The sequence below is a fragment of the Thamnophis elegans genome, chromosome 7 (assembly GCF_009769535.1).
Source record: "Thamnophis elegans isolate rThaEle1 chromosome 7, rThaEle1.pri, whole genome shotgun sequence".
NCBI classification, from domain to species: domain Eukaryota; kingdom Metazoa; phylum Chordata; class Lepidosauria; order Squamata; family Colubridae; genus Thamnophis; species Thamnophis elegans.
Genome location: NC_045547.1, coordinates 64,267,540 through 64,287,716, shown reverse-complemented (window position 1 = coordinate 64,287,716; position 20,177 = coordinate 64,267,540). Strand labels below are relative to the sequence as shown.

Sequence of the window (20,177 nt, the reverse complement as noted above, 5' to 3'; positions counted from 1 at the left end):
AAAGTGACAATAATTAATGAAATGGAATATGACCATACATAAGAAATATAGAAATACAGGTTGAATTTAGTCCAAATTATAATGTTTTTTAAAATGATTAATTATATCCATTGTTAGCAACAGACTTTCAGCCCATTCAGGGCACTTAAAACAGTTTCCAGATGAAAACAAGAATACACAAGAACATGAAATCAACTAAAACAATGTCAAAGAGAGAATTTAAACAGATCTGTTTAGATTCACCAAAACTACTAGGAGTATATTGTGAATGAAACAGTATGAAAGTTTTATAAACAAATTAATAGTGATGGACCATTTAAGACATTTTGTGACAAATTTTAAAAATAATATAAATCAGAAAAGCAAGAAATATATGGACTACCAGATTGAAAAGATATGGCCATGTCCATATAAATGGCAATTGGGTAGGCAAATTCAAAGAGAGAAAGTGGTCGCCCAGAAAGTTAATTGATGACCCAATGTATAAAAAACAATAAAAACAAAATGCTAAACCATATTTGGTTTTAAACATGATTTGTTGAACATACCAAACTGGACTAATTATCACACATGTTAAGCAGAAACTAGAGTTTATAAATCACAATGGCAGAATACAGTGCTAACATTGAACAGATCACCCTATGCTTAATGCTAGGAATGAATCCAGACAGAGTATTTCACTCTCAAATTAAATTTTTATTGTGGTCATCACTTGTCAGCTTGGCTTAACGTGAATTGTCCAGATGAGATGCCTGCTGAATTCACATAAAGAGGACTTGACACTTTACTATGTGATTGAAGATTCCAGGAATGTTATTGTGTTTCATTGAGGTGACAACTCTGAATGTTAATGAATACAAGCCAACATTTTAGCCTATAGAAACCTTGCCCAAATCAACATCCTGCAGAATTCGGTAATCATCATCAACTTGATAATAGGGAGTCTGAAAATCTGTAGACCTCAATTGTAGGTGGTTTAGGCAAAGAAAGGCAACAATTTTCTTGTGGTTTGTTGAAAATAGGTAATAGCAAATGGAATTGGGATTCGTGTTGAATAAATTTTAAGAGAAAACCAAAATTATTTATAATTGCAACTTTTTGTATTAAATTTTATATGAGGGCTTTCAAACTCGATTTCATTGGGGGCCCCATCAGGGTTGTGTTTGACCTCAGGGGACCAGGGTGGGTGTGGCCAAGGTGGGCATGGCCAGCTTGACATCACTCATGTCGGGGGTGTCTGTGGTGGCCCAAGCGCTCTGCCACCAAAAACAGACTCCTGAGCTCCGTTTTTGGCTGTGATGGCGTCCTGCAACCCTCTGCCAGTGAACATATAGCTAGGGAGGTCCATGTGTGGCCCTCCCGAGCTCCATGACAGAGGTACTGCGGGCCGGTCCTTTACTGTTTCCAGGATGGCCCTGCGAGCCAGATCTAAGCACCCCGTGGGCCAGATCCAGCCCCTAGACCTTGTGTTTGACACCCCTGTTCTACATCATTTTGCTAAAAAATATAGAAGCATGTGACCTACGATGAATTCTGGAAGGTTGTTGACTGTATCTCTTTTTTGCCTGCGCTTGGGTAGAGGTTGATCTTCAGGCGGTTCACAATATAAATCCTTCTCAGTTAGAGTTGTTATGTTGCAGGGTTCTTCTCCTACAAATGCACGAGCCTCATCGATTGTCATCGCTTTGTTCAGATTACTACCCTAGATAGAAAAACAAAATGAGCCACTTTAGTTATTTGCTAATTTAAATCTTTTTCAAAGTAGGGTTTATGGGTACAAGGAGCAATGGAAAAGAAACATTTTATGATCAATACATTAGCCTATTGTATATGTCTATCATAAAAGGCAAGGACTGAGTTTATAACTATATTAAATCAAGATACTCAATGCAGTTGACTTACTAGAGTCTGTGGCTAAGCTGGATCTTGGTTTTTTTAATAATATTTTTTCTTTTGAATACAAATAATACAAACATAATACATATAAATCTAAATACAAAAAGAGGAAAAATACAAATATTACTGTGCACCCCACTGAGACCATTTTCCCTTATATTTCTTCTTCTATAACAACTAAAAGATATACAATATATTCTATTTATGCCCTTATCCCCTCAAAAACAGCATACCATATCTTCTTGAGTAGGTTTATTTCCTTTGCCTTCCACCAAAACTGTTTTTATAAAATCCCCCCATATTTCATTGTTTACTTTAATCATCCCTTTTAAAATTTAATTTATGTTGTTAATTTATCATTTGTTGCCATATTCCAAATTTCATTATACCACTCATTTCTTTGAATACCCCAATTTCATCCTCAATATTTACCCATCACTAATCTGGCTGCCATTATCAAATTTACAATCAATTCCTTTTTTGTTTTGTTTATATCCTATTTTTCCACCAGCAACAGTAATGCAATCCTCGGTGACATATCTAAATTTACATTCAAAAGTGCTCCAATTTCCCTAAACACCATGCCCCATATGTTTTGTGCATTATCACAATCCCATCACGTATGTTTATATGTTCCAACCTTTTTCTCACACCAACAAATATTTGTATATTTAACATCTATTTGATTTAATTTACATAGTGTTAGGTACCACCTCCACTAAGCTGGATCTTGTTTATAAACTACTGCTTTGCTTACTCAGTTAATCTTGTAGGACCATGGGATTCACATAAACAATATCAGGATAAATCTATTAAAAAATTCTAGGTCATAATAAAAAAATCAAGCACATAGCATAAAAATCAGTATTTACCTTTGCATGAATAAGTTTGTTGACCTGCTTTTTGACTCCATCAGTAAAGTTTTCAAAAGTTGGATCAGCAACATATTGAAAGTCTTGACGCTCCACTACATGACCATCCATTTTAATAAGTATAAAAATTTGATAAAGCTCTGGATCCTCCAGAACTGGTGGAGATAAGAAGACTAATGCAGTGTCATTGATTTTCGAGATGGTTTTTCCTTCAAACTAAAGAAAAACAAAAGGAAAAGAATACTGCCTGTTACTATTTATAAATTATGTATTTTGTATCTGAAAAGGAAACCAGTACCGTAAGCCGTCAAATAATCTCATAAATTTTAGTGTATTTTTATTGTAGTTTGTAAAAATCTGTAATACCTTCAGGATGTTTTAGAGTAGCTGAAAAATGCATTGCATGATGAAAATAGAAGTACAATTGGTTTTCATCACCTGAATATATGAATTTTATAAATGATTTTTGATAAGATATTCCTACTAAATCAATGGGCTCCCCCCCACCCGGCTAAACAATGAAAGAAACACACTTATATGTGGGTTTACCTTGGACTGAATATCTTCTGATAACTAAATTTCTTTAAGATGTGATAAAATGTAATTCCTTAAAAGTTCAGTTAGGAAAAAAAACTGCAACATAAATTTGAACTTTATAAAATGGTTGAAACATTAGGACACACAATTTCAATTATTTTCCTATTCTAAATATAATTCTAATATTTGGTATTTGTAATATTTCAATTACTTGGATGTTTTGGTTGTTTTGATCTGTCACTAAATGAATGGTTGTAGCTGAAGACTAGCTCTATAGTGGTTGTCACATCCCTAAAATTAATTAAATTTTGCCTTGAATACAGGAAACATGGGGTAAGATTAATCCCTTTTCAGGATAGTGGGAATTCTAAAGCCTTTTGACTACAATCCTGAAATACCTGATCATTTGCATCTACACTACATCTAAATATTGGAGGTATGACTCCAAATACTCTGGTGGAGCAGGGATGAAAATGCAGTATTGCAGGCTAACTCTGCTCACAGCCTGGAGTTCAATCTTGATGGGCTCAAAGTTGACTAAGCTTTCCATCCTTCCAAGATTGGTAAAATGAGAACTCAGATTGTTCGGGGCAAGATGCTGCTGTTATAAAGTATTCAAAGAGTGCTGTAAAGTGGTATGTAAGTCTAAGTGCTATCACTTTGCTTATTCCAAAGCTAGACAGTGTTTTGAAAGAAAGGATAAGTAATACCTTTTGATGCCTCTCTATTTGTCTTCTCCTCCTCCTCCTTGATGATATATCTGCAAAAGGCTTGAATTTAAGTTCCACAGAGAACTTCTGAATGATATCAAACCCAGTACCAAGTACAGTAATATTTCGTCCTCCACTAAAATACACAAAATTAAAAATAACATAATGTATGTTTTCTGATTTTAGACAGGTATTTGAAAATACCTAGCTTGCTTTTATTCCACACTGAATCTTGTTTGTAGATAATAGAAGAGTATCATTAAAAGTAGACTTAGTTTTTAGATATGTTATTTTATCATACATCTTTCTTTTTAAAAGTAATCTGAGCCACCAGAAGAATTAATGATGACATTTTCCAAATAATGGTATGCCAGCTTTTTGCTCTTTTTCTTATAACAGAAAGTCAGTAACATAACTAAAAAAAAATTATGACTCCCCCCCCCCGATATGATATCATAACCTGGTTTATTATGTTTATTAGTTGCTTGTGTTACTACATATCACCACTGATAAAACAAACAGATATTCTGTCAAAAAAACCAAAAAACCACATAGTTGTAGATGCATGGTGTACATCGATGTCCCTGATTATCAGTTGCTCTTGGTTGGCATAGGGTTTTTATTTTTATTTTTCTTATGCTATCCAGCAACAACCCCGAGTCTCACTAATTAGAAAAATAAACTCAAAATTGTGAAGTACAAAATTTAAAACATCCAGGTAAACCTTATGGACAAAGTATATTTCTTAAAAAAAAATTAACTTCAATTATACAGTTAACATCAAGATTCTTTTGGTTTTCACATATTTCTGTGTTTGGTCTCCAGATATAACTGATAAAAAATTTAAGAACAGTGTTTCACAACTTTAGCAAAAATGTGTGGAGTTCAACTACCAGAATTCTCCTATGCTGGCTGAGGAATTCAGAGAGTTTAAATACACATATTTTAGAATTGTCAATGCTGAGGGGGCACTGCCCTAAACTGAAGTGTTGCGGAAGCACTGTTACCCAGCATAAACAGAACTGAACCATATGGGCCAATGTTTAACATAGTTTAAACAGCTTCCTATATTAAAGATCACATTGAATGTTTTCTCTTTAATTTTGTAAATCGGTAATTTTTCTTTTTTCAGGTGAAGTAAGCAGTCACACAAGCGCTTGATAATTTTTTCATCAATTCTTAAATGGATGAAAACATTTACCTTCCATGAAGTTGATGACTTTTATTTTAGAAGGAAGATACAATTATGTTACATTTATTATGACTGCCAAGACCTAAAATAGTAGTTATCTAATAATTACACTGGGGGAAAAAATCTAATTAAACCCGAGCATATTTTTTATAACAGAACCATTTTATTACCTGCGAATGCTGACTTCAGGAGTGATCTTGCTAACAGTCGGGTTTTCACTATAGGTAAATTGTACATTTTGTATTTCTTTTTTGGTGTTTCCATGCTGTAAGGTTACAGAAACAGGCCCCTTCTTGCTGTTTGGTCCAGTAACACAAACAATTTCTTGCCCAAATGCGATACTATTTAAGAGTAGAGGAAAGGGAAAAACAACAACAATAAAATAACTTTTTATCAAGTTCACTAAGACATCTAACTAACCCATTTTGGGTTTCACATCTAGATAAAGGAAAGGAGGAGTTTCAAAAAGAAAGAGTGAATTAGGAAAATCATTTGCCTGAGAAAACACCTTCACCACCCAAACAGGTGTCTTATTGTGGGGGAAGAGAACATAGCATTACTCTACAATTTATTTATGCTTTCCGGATATCTGCTTCAGTCCAATTTAGTCTGGGATTTAGCTTTACCATTAGATTATAGTAATTTTGCTCAGTGTGAAAGGGAGAGGATTAAAAAAATGCTTCATTTTTAGTTAGGAAAAGACATTACCAATTAAGAACGGGTGAGCATTAATGATGTCTGCAAGTGTCCACTTTGGCTTTTGCATACCTAAACCATCTTACTTAAAATACCCAAAGAAGTGACTTATGATTCTATGATCAGCAAGCTGTTCAATAATACTGGGATATCTTTTTTAAAAAAAGAAAATGCCAGTATCATAGATAGAAGTTATTTCAACCTTATTTTTTTTTCAGTTTCAGCATGGCCTTTCATAGCAATAGCACTTAGACTTATATACTGCTTCACAGTGCTTTACAGGCCTCTCTAAAGCAGTTTACAGAGCCAGCCTATTGCTCCCAACAATCTGGGTCCTCATTTTACCCACCTTGGAAGGATGGAAGGCTGAGTCAACCTTAAGCCAGTGAGATTTGAACTGCCAAACTGCTGGCAGCTGGCAAGCAGCAGAAGTAGCCTGCAGTACTGCATTCTAACCACTGCACCACCTCGGCTCTATGGGTTTGTTCGTTCATTCGTTCGTTCATTCATTCATTGATTCATTCATTCTTTTATACTGTTTCAATCTTATCTCTTTCCATTAAACTGCTTGAGAATTCACAGAATATTGTCTCCTTTTATGTCTGAACTGACCAGACATATTCTCGAGTGAAAGCCAGCTCACAAGTTGTAGTCTCATTTAAGACAGCAGTATAACAGAATATACACAATGTTTGCTGACAACACTTTCTTGTCCATGGAAATGTTGCATGGAAGTATGTGTGTGCATAATATATATTATACATAATCGTTATAGCATTTAAAGTTATATTTCCAAATTTAAACGTTTCTATATTTCTTTTGATGATAATGCTGCAACCTGGTGTGCATTTCTTCAACATCAGCATTAACATCTGCTAACGTAACCCATGCTGTGTTTTCAATTATAGTTTTGAGGGTGTTCTAATATTGCAACAATATTAGCACTCCAGATATGTGCATTTCAGAAAAAAATTACTAGACTGACAATGTACAGACCTTCTTAAAATCAAGCATGTATGTAATGGTAATGTGGTATCAAGATTATCATCTAAGAAGTACCAAGTAGAAAAACTTAAAAATGAACCTAAACTGTTCCTGCATCACCCAGATGGAATACAAATGTGATAGATAAATAGATAAAGCTTGATTCACTCATATTGCAAATATTCCTTAATTAAGGCTGAAGCACATGATTAATTACCAAATTACTTGAGCAATACAAACCAACTAATTTTCAATGAAGGACAATTCAAGTATTCCACAAGCATAGCAAGACATATTAACCAAGGCAATTCTGTTCCCCTCCATCAAACTGGACTCTCTGAAGTGGATAATACTCATTTATTACTGAACTCTTCCAGACAACCGCAAACACCTCAAATTGTTGTACTGTTGAAAGTTATGTAGATAATATATTTTCCACCTCTAATTCACCAAGCAGTGATAAATATCTCCCCTGTTTGTCGCCCATTAGAAATAATTAGCTGTAACTTCCATCTTTCATTAACCCTGTATATTCACCTGTCAAATGGTTTTGCTGTGACTCATCACCACAGCCATTTTTCAGAGACTCATACTATAAAAATGAGGCAAGAGTTGCATTTTAAAACTATTGTATTTTGAAGTATTCTTGTTCTTGCCTGGAAAGTTATAGATTAATGGATCTATTAGGAACTAGAAAAACAACATGCCCATATATAAAGAGGCATTTTGATCTGTTACTGTTAAGTAACAGGATTTAAAATGTTATCATGAGCTAAATTGTGCACCTTCTGTATATGCAACAATCCAAAGGATAAGGCAAGGATCATAATGCCACACCATATTTTGATACTTTCTACTCTGGATGCCTTTTCTTTGAAGGTGATATACTCTCCATTCCTTTTCATGTTGGCTCTTTAATAAATACATGAATCCCTCACTTAATAATGGTAATTTATTTCAGGGAAGCTGTGATGGCTGCAGTTACAAGAACTGGTCATAAATCTCATTCAGTATTATTGTAACTTCTAATGGCCACTGTTAAACAAGATATTTTCATCAAGTTGGTACTTCCTAGATATGGAATGTTTTGTTCGTATGCCTACCTTACTTACATCAATGGCCAGTGGTTAGACATGCGAGGAGTATAGTTACTTCTAACCCTGTGTCAATGCTGACTAGAATATTGAAAAACAAACACCATACAATTAAATCAAAAACAACAAAATGTTGCTAAGATAACCAATTGTTCTGTTGACAGAATGTATTCTGGACTACATGATACAAATAGCACAACAGTATATAAGGCACAGTGGTGGGATACAACCGTTATGCCCCGGTATGGGCGTACTGGTGCCTGCTGGGAGCACCAGGTACCATTCCGATATGGTGCTCCAGAGAGCCTACCGACCTGCCCCCACTCCTTACCTGTATTTGAGCTTTTCGGAGCTTCTGCGCACGGATCGTACGGCGCCTGCGTGATGCTCTGCCAAGCAGCTGGAGCATCACAGGCAGTAAGTACGCATGTGCGTGCTGCGCATGTGCGCACATTCATGTGGTGGACACCCGGTCCTCGTGCACTGTACTGGTTGCAACGGGATCTGGAACCCATCACTGATAAGGTAGGATGGGATATTAAGAACAGGTCAGGGATCTTATACTTACACTCTACAGGGTTCTTCATCGAGGTAAGCACGAACATCTTGAATAGAACCTGTGGCTAAGTTTGTGCCATGGATAGTTAGAACTGTTCCTCCAGCCTGGGGACCTCTCAGGGGATTTATTCCTGTAGGTACAGGATCCTGTAATGTAGAAAGCCATAGATTAGTTAAATTCTGAATTTCTTCTAACAATACATTTTCCAAACATTGTAATAATACATTTTAAGGGTGCAAAAACAGATCAGAGAAGAAGAAAAAAAAGACTATTATAAACAACTCATTCTCAAGGTTAGACTACTATAAGATGCTACTAATATCAGGTTCCCAGGAATTATATAGTGGATAAGCTGCTTATTCAGTTCTTTAAAAAATTATTTCAGAGGATACTTTTTTCAGACTTGGCTATAATGCTTCTTGCAGCACATTCTTGGATAAAATCACATCAGTGGCATGAACAGCAAAGCCCATCGTTTGAAAGGAACTGTGAAAACAGTAGATAATTTTATCATGTGCAATAAGGAAACCCTGCCCACCTATCTCAAATCAGAACATTTGCTGATTTGGAAAGCAGCATTTAGGTGTGCACCTTAAAAGCAGGCCTGCACAGCATAACGTGTGACTTCCTGAACCAGATATAGCCTCTCCCCAGCTTGATAAAAAACTTCCTGCCGAGAAATGCAGTGCAAAACTAATTATTTCCTAAACAAATAATGAGGTTCTGTGACCTTGCTGAATTTGCTGTAAGCAGATCTACTAACAGTTTTTTTAAAAAAACTGTAACCTACACATCTCCTGTGTCTGAATGAAAATGTTTTGTGCCAAAATATCATTGAAAATTTTTCTGCCCTCTGAAAGAAATAATAAGAATGCAGGTTTTTTCTGGCGATTCTTTGAAATTTTATAGTTTTGTTAGTTTAGGGCACAACAGAAATATAATAAGGCTCCAAATTCCCAGGATTTTACAGGTATCTGAAAGTATTTCCATGACACAACAGGAGAAACCATTAAAATTTAGACCCCAGGCAGCTCAATGCAGCAACCAAAATTAAGAGGAGCGGGTCACATTAAGTACATTGCGGTAATCCAAATATAAGAAAATGAGGGAAAGGGCCATAGACATTAACAGCTTCCCAGTCTCTGAAAGGCTTGCCAATGAAGCCAAAGGAGTCCATCTGTTGAACAGAAGCAATGCATCCAACAGAACCTCCAAGTTGTAAACCTGCTCCTTTTGAGGAAGTATGACTTAATCTAGAGTAGAAATTGTTGGCAGATGTGAGCCAGATCCACCCACTACAACTAGCTTCTCTACATTGCATGAATTTAATGTGAGTTTATTTCAATCCATCTAGTCCCCCAGGACTTCCATATTCTGGTTAAGACCTCAGCAATATCTCTGGTTTAGTCTGAGAGATGGCAATCTTTTAGTCTCATCAAGATAGTGATGACCTTGCCTAGCAGTTTCATGCAGTTACTGTGGGGTAAAGGGCCAAGAGAGACCTGGATCTTGCCCATGGTTAGAGATTTCATACCATAGAGATCCCTATCTATTTCCAAATGTCTATAAGCACAAATGAATCAGGGATTCCTTTAAAAACTCTGCCAAAGTGGCATTTAAACCTGAGCAAAGGCATTTTACCTTTTATATAGGAGTATATTATAAAAATTAGAGTTTGGATCCCAAATGTTTAATGATATTACATCACTTCACACGAGTGTTAAAAAACTAATCTGTTTTGTTATGATACAAGCCATCTTTAGCTCTACAAAATGATGAAACTGAGAACATTCCCAGCACCCAAAAACATACTGCATATAGTTTCAGTTTTGCTTTTGTATAGTTATAATTATAAAAGCTAAGTTAGGTAATAAGACATGGTTGGCTTTGACTAATGTTAAAAAGTTAAAATGGGTTAAACCCAGAGATGGTATTCTACCAGATTGGACCAGTTCATCCGAACTGGTAGTGGAAATCGCGGGCCCACCCACCCGCCATGGCTCTATTTTGTCCTATTTATGGATGTTTATTGAGCAAAACAAATGCGTGGAAGCCTGGACAAATGTGTGGACGCTTGTGCATGCACACATTATTTGCGAACCAGTAGGGAAGGTAAGTGAAAACCACCCCTGGTTAAACCTGTTTTAGTACAAAGAAGGGAACTACTAGACTGGGAAGTCAAAAAACTTTCAGAAGAAATCAGAAAAACACCTACAAGTAATCCTCAGTTTAATAACTATCTGTTTAGCGACCATTCAGAGTTACAACAGCACTCAAAAAGTTATCTACAACTGGTCTTCATGCTTATAACCATTGCAACAACCCCATGGTCACATGATCAAAATTTGGATATTTGGCAAATAGCCTCTATTTATAATGTTTGCAGCATCTTGGGAATCACAAGGTCACCATTTGTGATCTTCTGAGCTGGCTTCCAACAAGCAAAGTTAACTGGAAGCCAGATTTGCCAAATGATAACTTGATTCACTTAAATAACTGCTGTGATTCACTTAACAACTGAGGCAAAAAACCAATGTAAAATCAAGTGCAACTCACTTCATATTCAACTTTCTTAGCAATGGAAATTCTGATCTCAGTTGTGGTTGTGAATCAAGGGCTATCTGTATTCAGTTTTTTTTTAAAAACACCAATGATTTAATAGAAAAATACTTTAAGCATTTTATTCCAAAGTATCCTTGTTCAAATGCATTGGGAATGTTTTTTGTTTTAAAAGTTTTTTGTTTAATAAGCTAAAGGTAAAGTTTCCCTCGGATTGTGCTAGTCGTTCCTAAGGGGCAGTGCTCATCTCCGTTTTAAAGACAAAGAGCTAACACTGTCTGAAGACGTCTCTGTGGTCATGTGGCTGGCATGACTAAACACTGAAGGAGCACGGAACACTATTACCTTCCCGCCAAAGGTGGTTCTTATTTTTCTACTTGCATTTTTTACATGCTTTCGAACTGCTAGGTTGGCAGAAGTTGGGACAAGTAACAGGAGCTTACTCCATTACGTGGAACTAGGGATTCGAACTGCTGAACTTTCTGATCAACAAGCTCACGGTCTTAGCCACTGAGCCGTTGATCAAGAAGCTAAAATGGCCAAAAAAGTGATGACTCCACAAAAATAAAACCTTTACATTTAGTCTATTATGGATATCCTGTTATCTCTGATTGCTCAATTAATTGCCCCTCCCCTCATGAATCTTCCCTTTGTAATGGAAAAAACATCTCACATGATAATAATGTCAATTAAACTTCAAAACAGGCATGACCTCTTATGGACTGCTTCAACTCAGGAACCCTGCACATGAAAGCTTAGTAATAGATGGTTTATATGGATTTTTCTTAACAAAACTTAATGGCCTGGGTCTGATTTTACAAGGCATAAAACAAGTTTTGTAGGGCTAGACTTGGTATTTATCAGCAGTTTGAGTATATTCATTATACACAGTGAAACCAAGTGCAACTGCCTATTGCTTTCTTACATAAATAGATATTACAAGTAGCTCTAGCTACAGAAACCTTAATGACTGCACAAAAAGATATTCTTATGAAACATGCCTTGGGAGCTTTATAGCATAGCAATTTATTGCCACATGTTTATTTCCTCTTAATTTAGAACTGAAATTGGTTGTTGAAACCTAGGCCCTTTATTGCAACTCTGCTGTAAAATTGTAGAGCTGAGAATTGGGAAGGCTATGTGGGAAGACAAGAAGTGAATGGGGCCAGGACAAAATGGAATCTGATTTTAAATTCACTTTAATGAATTGAATATGGTCAATGTCACTTCTCCATATTATTCTGGCATGATAAAAGAAAATGCAGTAAGGTAGCAACTTTGGGAAGTGTTGGAGAGAAGACAGGGAGCTCTGGATTCTCAGCCTGAAAACATTTAACAGCACAACAAATTGGGGAATGCAGATCAGAGGTGGGCTGCTGCTGGCATTACTACTGGTTCACTTTGTGCGTGCTTTGCTGTGCGTGCGTAGTTGAGTGTAAATTGTTCTGTGCATGTGCAGAACATGAAAAAATGATTAAAAACCAAGCCGGCAGCAGTGGTGACTGGGGAAATCGTTTGGGGGCATGGCCAGCCTGCGGTCCCTACCAGTTTGGCAACCCAGTCCCAATTTCCACTATTGGATTCGCCTGAAACAGTGCAAACCAGTAGTAACCCACCTCTGATGCAGATGCATGTGAAAAGGGAGGTATTTATAGGAGAGGTGATGGATTGATGGCTGGGACTTTACTGCCTGAAATACAGCTGACTCTTACTAGTTCACAACAGCTGATGATATGGCTATGTTGGTCTGTGATTTTTGTCTAGGGCAAATTTAAACTAGAAGAAATGGCTCACAAGATTACATGTGGTCATTTTTCCTTATTCCTGTGAATACTATTTTTGCAAGAACCATGGGAAACAGCCTCCTAAGTCTTAGGAGGATCTAAGGGGAACGTACTTCATATTTAGCATGTTTGTTTCGGAAAAGGGCTTTCCTAACTTGGCAATTTTGAAGGCTTTGTGGATTGCAACTCACAGAATTCCCCATTCCACATGTCTTAAGGTGGTCAAGTTTTGGGACTCCTGATTTAGAATAGAAGTCCATGCAGCACAGGGTAAGTTTTGGATGATTAGTCACTTTGCTACTGAAGACTGCAGTACTTTTATAAAAGATTTTAAAATATTCAAAACTACATGCTGTATGATATTTACTCTGACGTGAGACAGTGACTTTGTGCAAAATATGTATTTCTATGGCATGTTTTTGTCATCTTCATTTTTTTCTAAAAGCTCCTGGAAGAGAAACGGAGAATGATTTGAGGAGCAAACTATAATACATCCTCTGAGTAGAACATATCTTCCTTTATATGAACTCTCTGACTAGAAAGATAAAACTGTTATTATGTCACACTTTCATACTGGATATTTCGTAATTCCATCATTATGGGGGAAATGGACTTCAGCCCTTAATAGAGGGCTTGGCAGCAGAAGGAAACAACAGCCAATGACATAGCAATAGCAATAGCAGTTAGACTTATATACCGCTTCATAGGGCTTTCAGCCCTCTCTAAGCGGTTTACAGAGTCAGCATATCACCCCCAACAATCTGGGTCCTCATTTCACCCACCTCGGAAGGATGGAAGGCTGAGTCAACCTTGAGCCGGTGAGATTAGAACCGCTGAACTGCAGATAACAGTCAGCTGAAGTGGCCTGCAGTACTGCACCCTAACCACTGCGCCACCTTGACATAATAGCCGGCCACCTAATCAATAACTAAAATGCCATACAAAACACTAGGAATAAGTTCCTGAGGATGGGCTCCAGCACGAATCCGAAAGCTTGGAAGGTTAAACCTCTGGTCCCAGTGACCGATCCAGATTAGATTCTGCAACTATTTCAGTGTAATAGATTATTTAAGGATGTATGACATCCTTATTAGGATTTATCAAGTACACGCAACCACTGTCATTAGTATAGGTTTAATATGGCTAGAATATCTTTGTACCAATCCAATTGAAATGAATAGAAGCTGCTTGAAGACAGCATTCTCAACTTCTGAGAAAAGGAACATGTCTTGTGCACATAATTACATATATTGCATTTAAATAAATACTATGTCATCATAGAATATGAAGACTGATGCTGAAAAACACAGCTGGGATATTTTCTGTGAGGTTGAAATCCCTTTGGGGAGGCATTGTTCTGTAAGGAGAACACAGCTTTACTCCTAAGATAGAAAGCTTTGATGAGTAGTGAAGGGTACTGCACATATCATAATTTTTGATGGAGTGCAAATGTGACAAGCTTCTTCATGTCTTGCTCAACAGAAGAACCTATTTTAGAAACCTGGCTTGTAGTAACTACTAAGCCATGCAGAATATATACAGGTGAAACTCAAAAAATTAGAATATCGTGCAAAAGTTCATTTATTTCAGTAATGCAACTTAAAAAATGAAACTAATATATGAGATAAGACTCATTACATGCAAAGCAAGATAGTTCAAGCCGTGATTTGTCATAATTGTGATGATTATGGTTTACAGCTCATGAAAACCCCAAATCCGGCATCTCAGAAAATTAGAATATTACATGCAATCAATAAAACAAAGATTGTACATAGAACAATATCGGACCTCTGAAAAGTATAAGCATGCATATGTACTTGGTACTTGGTTTCGGCCCCTTTTGTAGCAATTACTGCCTCAATGCGACGTGGCATGGAAGCTATCAGCCTGTGGCACTGCTGAGGTGTTATGGAAGACCAGGATGCTTCAATAGCGGCCTTCAACTCTTCTGCATTGTTCGGTCTCATGTCTCTCATCTTTTTCTTGGCAATGCCCCATAGATTCTCTATGGGATTCAGGTCAAGCGGGTTTGCTGGCCAATCAAGCACAGTAATCAATGGTCATTGAACCAGATTTTGGTGCTTTTGGCAGTGTGGGCAGGTGCCAAGTCCTGCTAGAAAATGAAGTCAGCGTCCCCATAAAGCTCGTCTGCAGAAGGAAGCATGAAGTGCTCCAAAATCTCTTGGTAGACGGCTGTGTTGACCCTGGACTTAATGAAGCACAGTGGACGAACACCAGCAGATGACATAGCTCCCCAAATCAACACAGACTGTGGAAACTTCACACTGGACTTCAAGCATCTTGCAATGTTGCCTCTCCATTCTTCCTCCATACTCTGGGTCCTTGGTTTCCAAATGAGATGCAAAAGTTGCTCTCATCAGAAAAGAAAACTTTGAACCACTGAGCAACAGTCCAGGTCTGTTTTTCTTTAGCCCAGGTAAGACGCTTCTGATGTTGTTTGTTGTTCAGGAGAGGCTTGACAAGAGGAATACAAGAGGAAGCCCATGTCCAGGATCCATCTGTGTGTGGTGGCTCTTGATGCACTGACTCCAGCCTCAGTCCTGTGGAAGTCCCCAACACTTTTGAATGGCCTTTTCCTGACAATCCTCTCCAGGCTGTGGTCATTCCTGCTGCTTGTGCACCTTTTTCTTCCACACTTTTCCCTTCCACATAACTTTCTATTAATGTGCTTTGATACAGCACTTTGGGAACATCCAGCTTCTTTTGCAATTACCTTTTGAGGCTTTCCCTCCTTATGGAGGATGTCAATGATGGTTTTCTGCACAATTGATGGTTTTCTGCACAATGGTTTTCAGCAGTCTTTCCCATGATTGTGATTCCTTCTGAACTAGACTGAGAGACCATTTAAAGACTCAGGAACCCTTTGCGGGTGTTATGGCTTAATTAGCTGATTAGAGTGGGACACTTTGAGCCTAGAATATTGCACCTTTTCACAATATTCTAATTTTCTGAGATTGTGGATTTGGGGTTTTCATGACCTGTAAGCCATAATCATCACAATTATGACAAATCACGGCTTGAACTATCTTGCTTTGCATTTAATGAGTCTATCTCATATATTAGTTTCACCTTTTAAGTTGCATTACTGAAATTAATGAACTTTTGCACGATATGCTAATTTTTTGAGTTTCACCTGTATAATTACTTGCATATAAATGCAGAAATCAATTCAAGTATAAGCTTAGTCTTCTTGCTAGTTCACCAGCCAAATTAAACAGCATTTATAACATATATGAATGATATTTCTACCTAGCTTTATCATGAAAAAATCATTGAGAAGTGGGGTTATTTATTAAAAAGAAAAACCCAATCTATATTTGATTAAAAAAAAGTTTAGATCAGGGGTGTCAAATTCGATTTCTGGTTCTGTTTGACCTGGGATGAGGGGGAGTGGTTGGAGTGGGCATGGCCAGGATGGGCGTGGCCAGCTCAAAGTCACTTGTGTTGGGGGCACCTGTGGTAAGTGCTAAGGCAGGACTTCCCTCAAACCCTCCCTCACTTTCATAATTTCTTTCCTTCCTTTCTTCCTCCCACCCTCCCTCCCTCTTCCTTCTTCCTTATTTTTCCTTCCTTGCTCTCTTCCCATCTTCTCTTCTTTTTCTTTGTCTTTCCTATTTTCCTTTCTCCTTTCCTGTCCCTTCTTGCATCCTCAAATGCAAAAGGGGAAACTATTCTATTCTATTCTATTTCTCCTTTCGTTTTGTTTTTATTTTGTTTGCTAGCAGCTATCCCTCTGCCAGTGAAAATGGAGCCTGGGTGTGGAAAATGGAGCTTGGGGTGCGTGCGGCCCCCAGGCCCCATTTTTGGCAGCTATGGTCTCCTGCAGCCCTCTGCCAATGAAAGCAGGCCCCGTTTTTGCTGGCAGAGGGCTGCAGGAGGCTGTTGCAGCCAAAAATGGGGCCAGAGGGCCCCCCCTAAGCTCCTTTTACGCTGGCAGAGGTACCGCAGGCCTTCAGTTTGACACCTCTGCTTTAGATGATGGTTTAAAACCAATGATTAAAAATAATTAATGCCAAAAGAATGATTTAGTGAATTTTAAAAAGTTAAAACAGAAAAAAGTCAGTATCATCCCTTCGAAATAATAAAATCTTAAATAACTGAAACATTATTTCTCAAGTGGGAGAGACAATAAAGTAATATAACAGCAGACCAGAAAGCTTCAGCAGCATCTGTTAATTGAAAGTCTGATATTGGAAGTTTAAATACTCATGGCCAGATGTAATTGAACACAACTTTCCCACAAAGCACATTTTGTCTACCCAAACCCCACGTGAAATAGGTTTTGTGGAGTGACAGTAACTGGTCTCAATTACCCCGCCAGCTTCATGATTGTATCGCGATTTAAAATCTGATCCCTTCAGTCTTTGCTCAACTTTCTATTCAATGTATCAAATGCACAGCGCAGCAAGGGCTCATTGATTTCAATGGAGGAAACGGAATGTCTCCATAATTCTACTCCTAAAATCAATTAGAGTTAAAATAATTGACTCTTTTATACCTTGGTTTTGCTCTTTTTGGGTTTCCATGTTTCCTATTTTAGCATGCATTTCAAACTCAAGTACAGAGTAACAAAAAACAGATGAAAGAGATCATACACACACATTTAAATTTTGAAGATGCTTCTTTATAACAGAAAAAATGGTACATGTACTTTCTTGTACTTTTAATATAATTATCCAGTTTTCAACAAAGCTGCCTCAGTACACCTAATGTTTTTTTTAATAGGCCAATAAAGCAAGCCATAAACCTTTTTAGTGGTATAAATTTAATGAAAGGCTCTTCTTAGACTCAAAGTATATACAGCCATGAGATTTGAAATTTCTCAGTTTTGATTGAGGTAATGCTAAAAGACAGGTAATAGCTCCAACTTCTCTGAAATATTTTTTTCTACCTTAGGCTTACCTGAAAGTTCTCTGAAACAATGGATCTTTTTTACCATTATTATCAGAGCCAGTTTGGTGTACTGGTTAAGGTACCAGTTTAGTGACCAGGAGACTATGAGTTCTAGTCCCGTCTTAAGCACAAATGCAGTTCAAGTAATCTGTAGCTAATCACGTACCTTGGTTCTAGAAAAAAGACAGTAGCAAACCTGTTCCAAAATCCTTGCCAAGAAAACAGCAGGAACTTGTCCAAGGCAGTTGCCAGGAGTCAAGGTTATTTCAAAATATAAATAAGTAAATAAATACTTCAAAACACAACAATTAAATGTACATTGCATGCTTTACTACCATCCTTTTTTTAATTTTCAGCAAATGGAAGCCTGGAGGAGACATGCAGCAAAAGGTTTTGCAAAAGGCCTGAAACATCAAAGCTTTCCCTCGGTTTGCCATCTTTGCAAAAAGCCTTTGAAGCCCGCAACGTAGCTCCGGAGGGGTGCCCCTCCAGAGGTCCACTTTGGCACCCTGTTTTGGCAGGGCTGCCCTCCAAAGCTCCATTTTGGGCTGGAAATTGCCCCTCTAAAGCTCTGTTTTGTGCTGCAAACTGCTGGATGAAGCCTGCATGCGCTAAACCAGTGTTTCTCAACCTTGGCAACTTGAAGATGTCTGGACTTCAACTCCCAGAATTCCCCAGCCAGGAAGTCCAGACATCTTCAAGTTGCCATGGTTGAGAAACACTGCGCTAAACAGACCTCTGGATGGGCGGGGCCAAAGATGGGCGAGGGCGCCCCTCCAAAGTTCAATTTTGGGCTTTTTAATTTATCTTTTTAATTTAAACTGGTTGTTTTAATTATTTTTATGTATTTTCATTGTCTTATTATATGCCACCAGAGTCATTATCTGAGATAGGTAATTATACAAAATATAGATAAATCTCGATTTACGACTACAACTGGGCCCAAAATTTCTGCTGCTAAGTGATATATTTGTTAAATACATTTTGCACCGTTTTACGACCTTTCTTGCCACAGTTATTAAGTGAATCCCTGCAGTCGTTAAGTTAGTAACACATGGTTGTTAAGCGAATCCGGCTTCCCCATTGACTTTGCTTGTTAGAAGGTTATAAAATGTGATTATGTGACCCCAGGACACTGCAAACTTTATAAATATGAGTCAGTTGCCAAGCATTTCAATTTTGATCATGTGACCACGGGGATGCTGCAATGGTCGTAAGTGCAAAAAACGGTCATCAGTTACTTTTTTCAGTGCTGTTGTAACTTTGAAAGGTCACTAAATGAACCGCTTTAAGTCGAGAACTACCTGTATATAATATGAATGGGAAGCGATTCAAATACATAAGTAAATAATAAATATTCACTTACTCATTCACTTTCATTCATTTCTCCCATTCATTCATTCCCATATTATCGTAAGTCACATACAACCAAAACCCATTTCCTTGCTTTCATGGACTTCAAGAAATTCTGTTACAACTGTCTTCACTGAGCAATATTGCTGAACATATACATTATGGCATATGCTTTTAGCATAATAAGAGAAACTGGCTTTATTTAAATTAAAGTTTAAATAAATATTACTTGCTTGGTATGATTGTAACCATGTCTTTACCATGTTTGTGCATCATGTACAAATTATTTTATTTAATTCAATGTAAGCATTGTTTGATTCCAAAACAACTCTGGGTAGCCCACAAAACAGTAAAACACAATACAAGATATGACTTGGTTACTGTATAGGATCCAAATGCCTAATCAGGTGTTCAAGGTGTTATGAAATGCCAACAAGATGGAACCCTTTCAGGGGGGTATATCATTCCAGGGGGCAGGCTCTGCAACAAAGGATATTTTCTGGATCCCAATAGATGGCACTGTTTAATTAAAGGAACTGAAGAGTATGCCAACTCTGCTTGGCATATACTCAGCAGGCAGAAACTGTAAGAGATAGATGGTCCCTCAAATAACCTACCCTTATACTATGTAAATTATATATATACACATACTATATATGTATGTGTGTATATATATGTATGTATGTATGTATGTATGTATGTATGTATATGTATATACACACACACACACACACAGACACAGAGTGTGCATATGTATGTATGTATGTATGTATGTTGAAACTTATCAGAAATCAAGGAAGAGTACTGATCTCTCTTTTAATTATAATATAAAAGAATATATGGTGCAGTTAGCTAAACAACTTTGATTGTTCTCTTTCCCAAATATTTATCTAGAAATATGATGTTATTTCAGGTGCAGTTGTAATTAATTTTCTTACGAGTAATTGCAATTCACATTCGAAATGTTGCTTTAGGAAATCTTTTTTGTTTTCTTTTGTTTACTTACTGAGGAACAGCAAGTATACTT

General features: G+C 37.2%; 1 protein-coding gene across 5 annotated transcripts in view; it reads right to left on the bottom strand.

Moving 5' to 3' along the window:
- Nucleotides 1-20,177, bottom strand: part of PLXNB2 (plexin B2) — a 388,095-nt gene that overhangs the window by 45,426 nt on the left and 322,492 nt on the right. For all 5 annotated transcript variants that reach the window (XM_032220723.1, XM_032220725.1, XM_032220722.1 and 2 more), the window contains 5 exons: nt 8,550-8,686; nt 5,378-5,548; nt 4,016-4,151; nt 2,769-2,984; nt 1,526-1,702 (listed from right to left, as the gene is read on the bottom strand). In XM_032220723.1, coding sequence (XP_032076614.1) covers nt 1,526-1,702; nt 2,769-2,984; nt 4,016-4,151; nt 5,378-5,548; nt 8,550-8,686 — 837 coding nt within the window. The remainder of the gene's footprint in view (nt 1-1,525; nt 1,703-2,768; nt 2,985-4,015; nt 4,152-5,377; nt 5,549-8,549; nt 8,687-20,177) is intronic.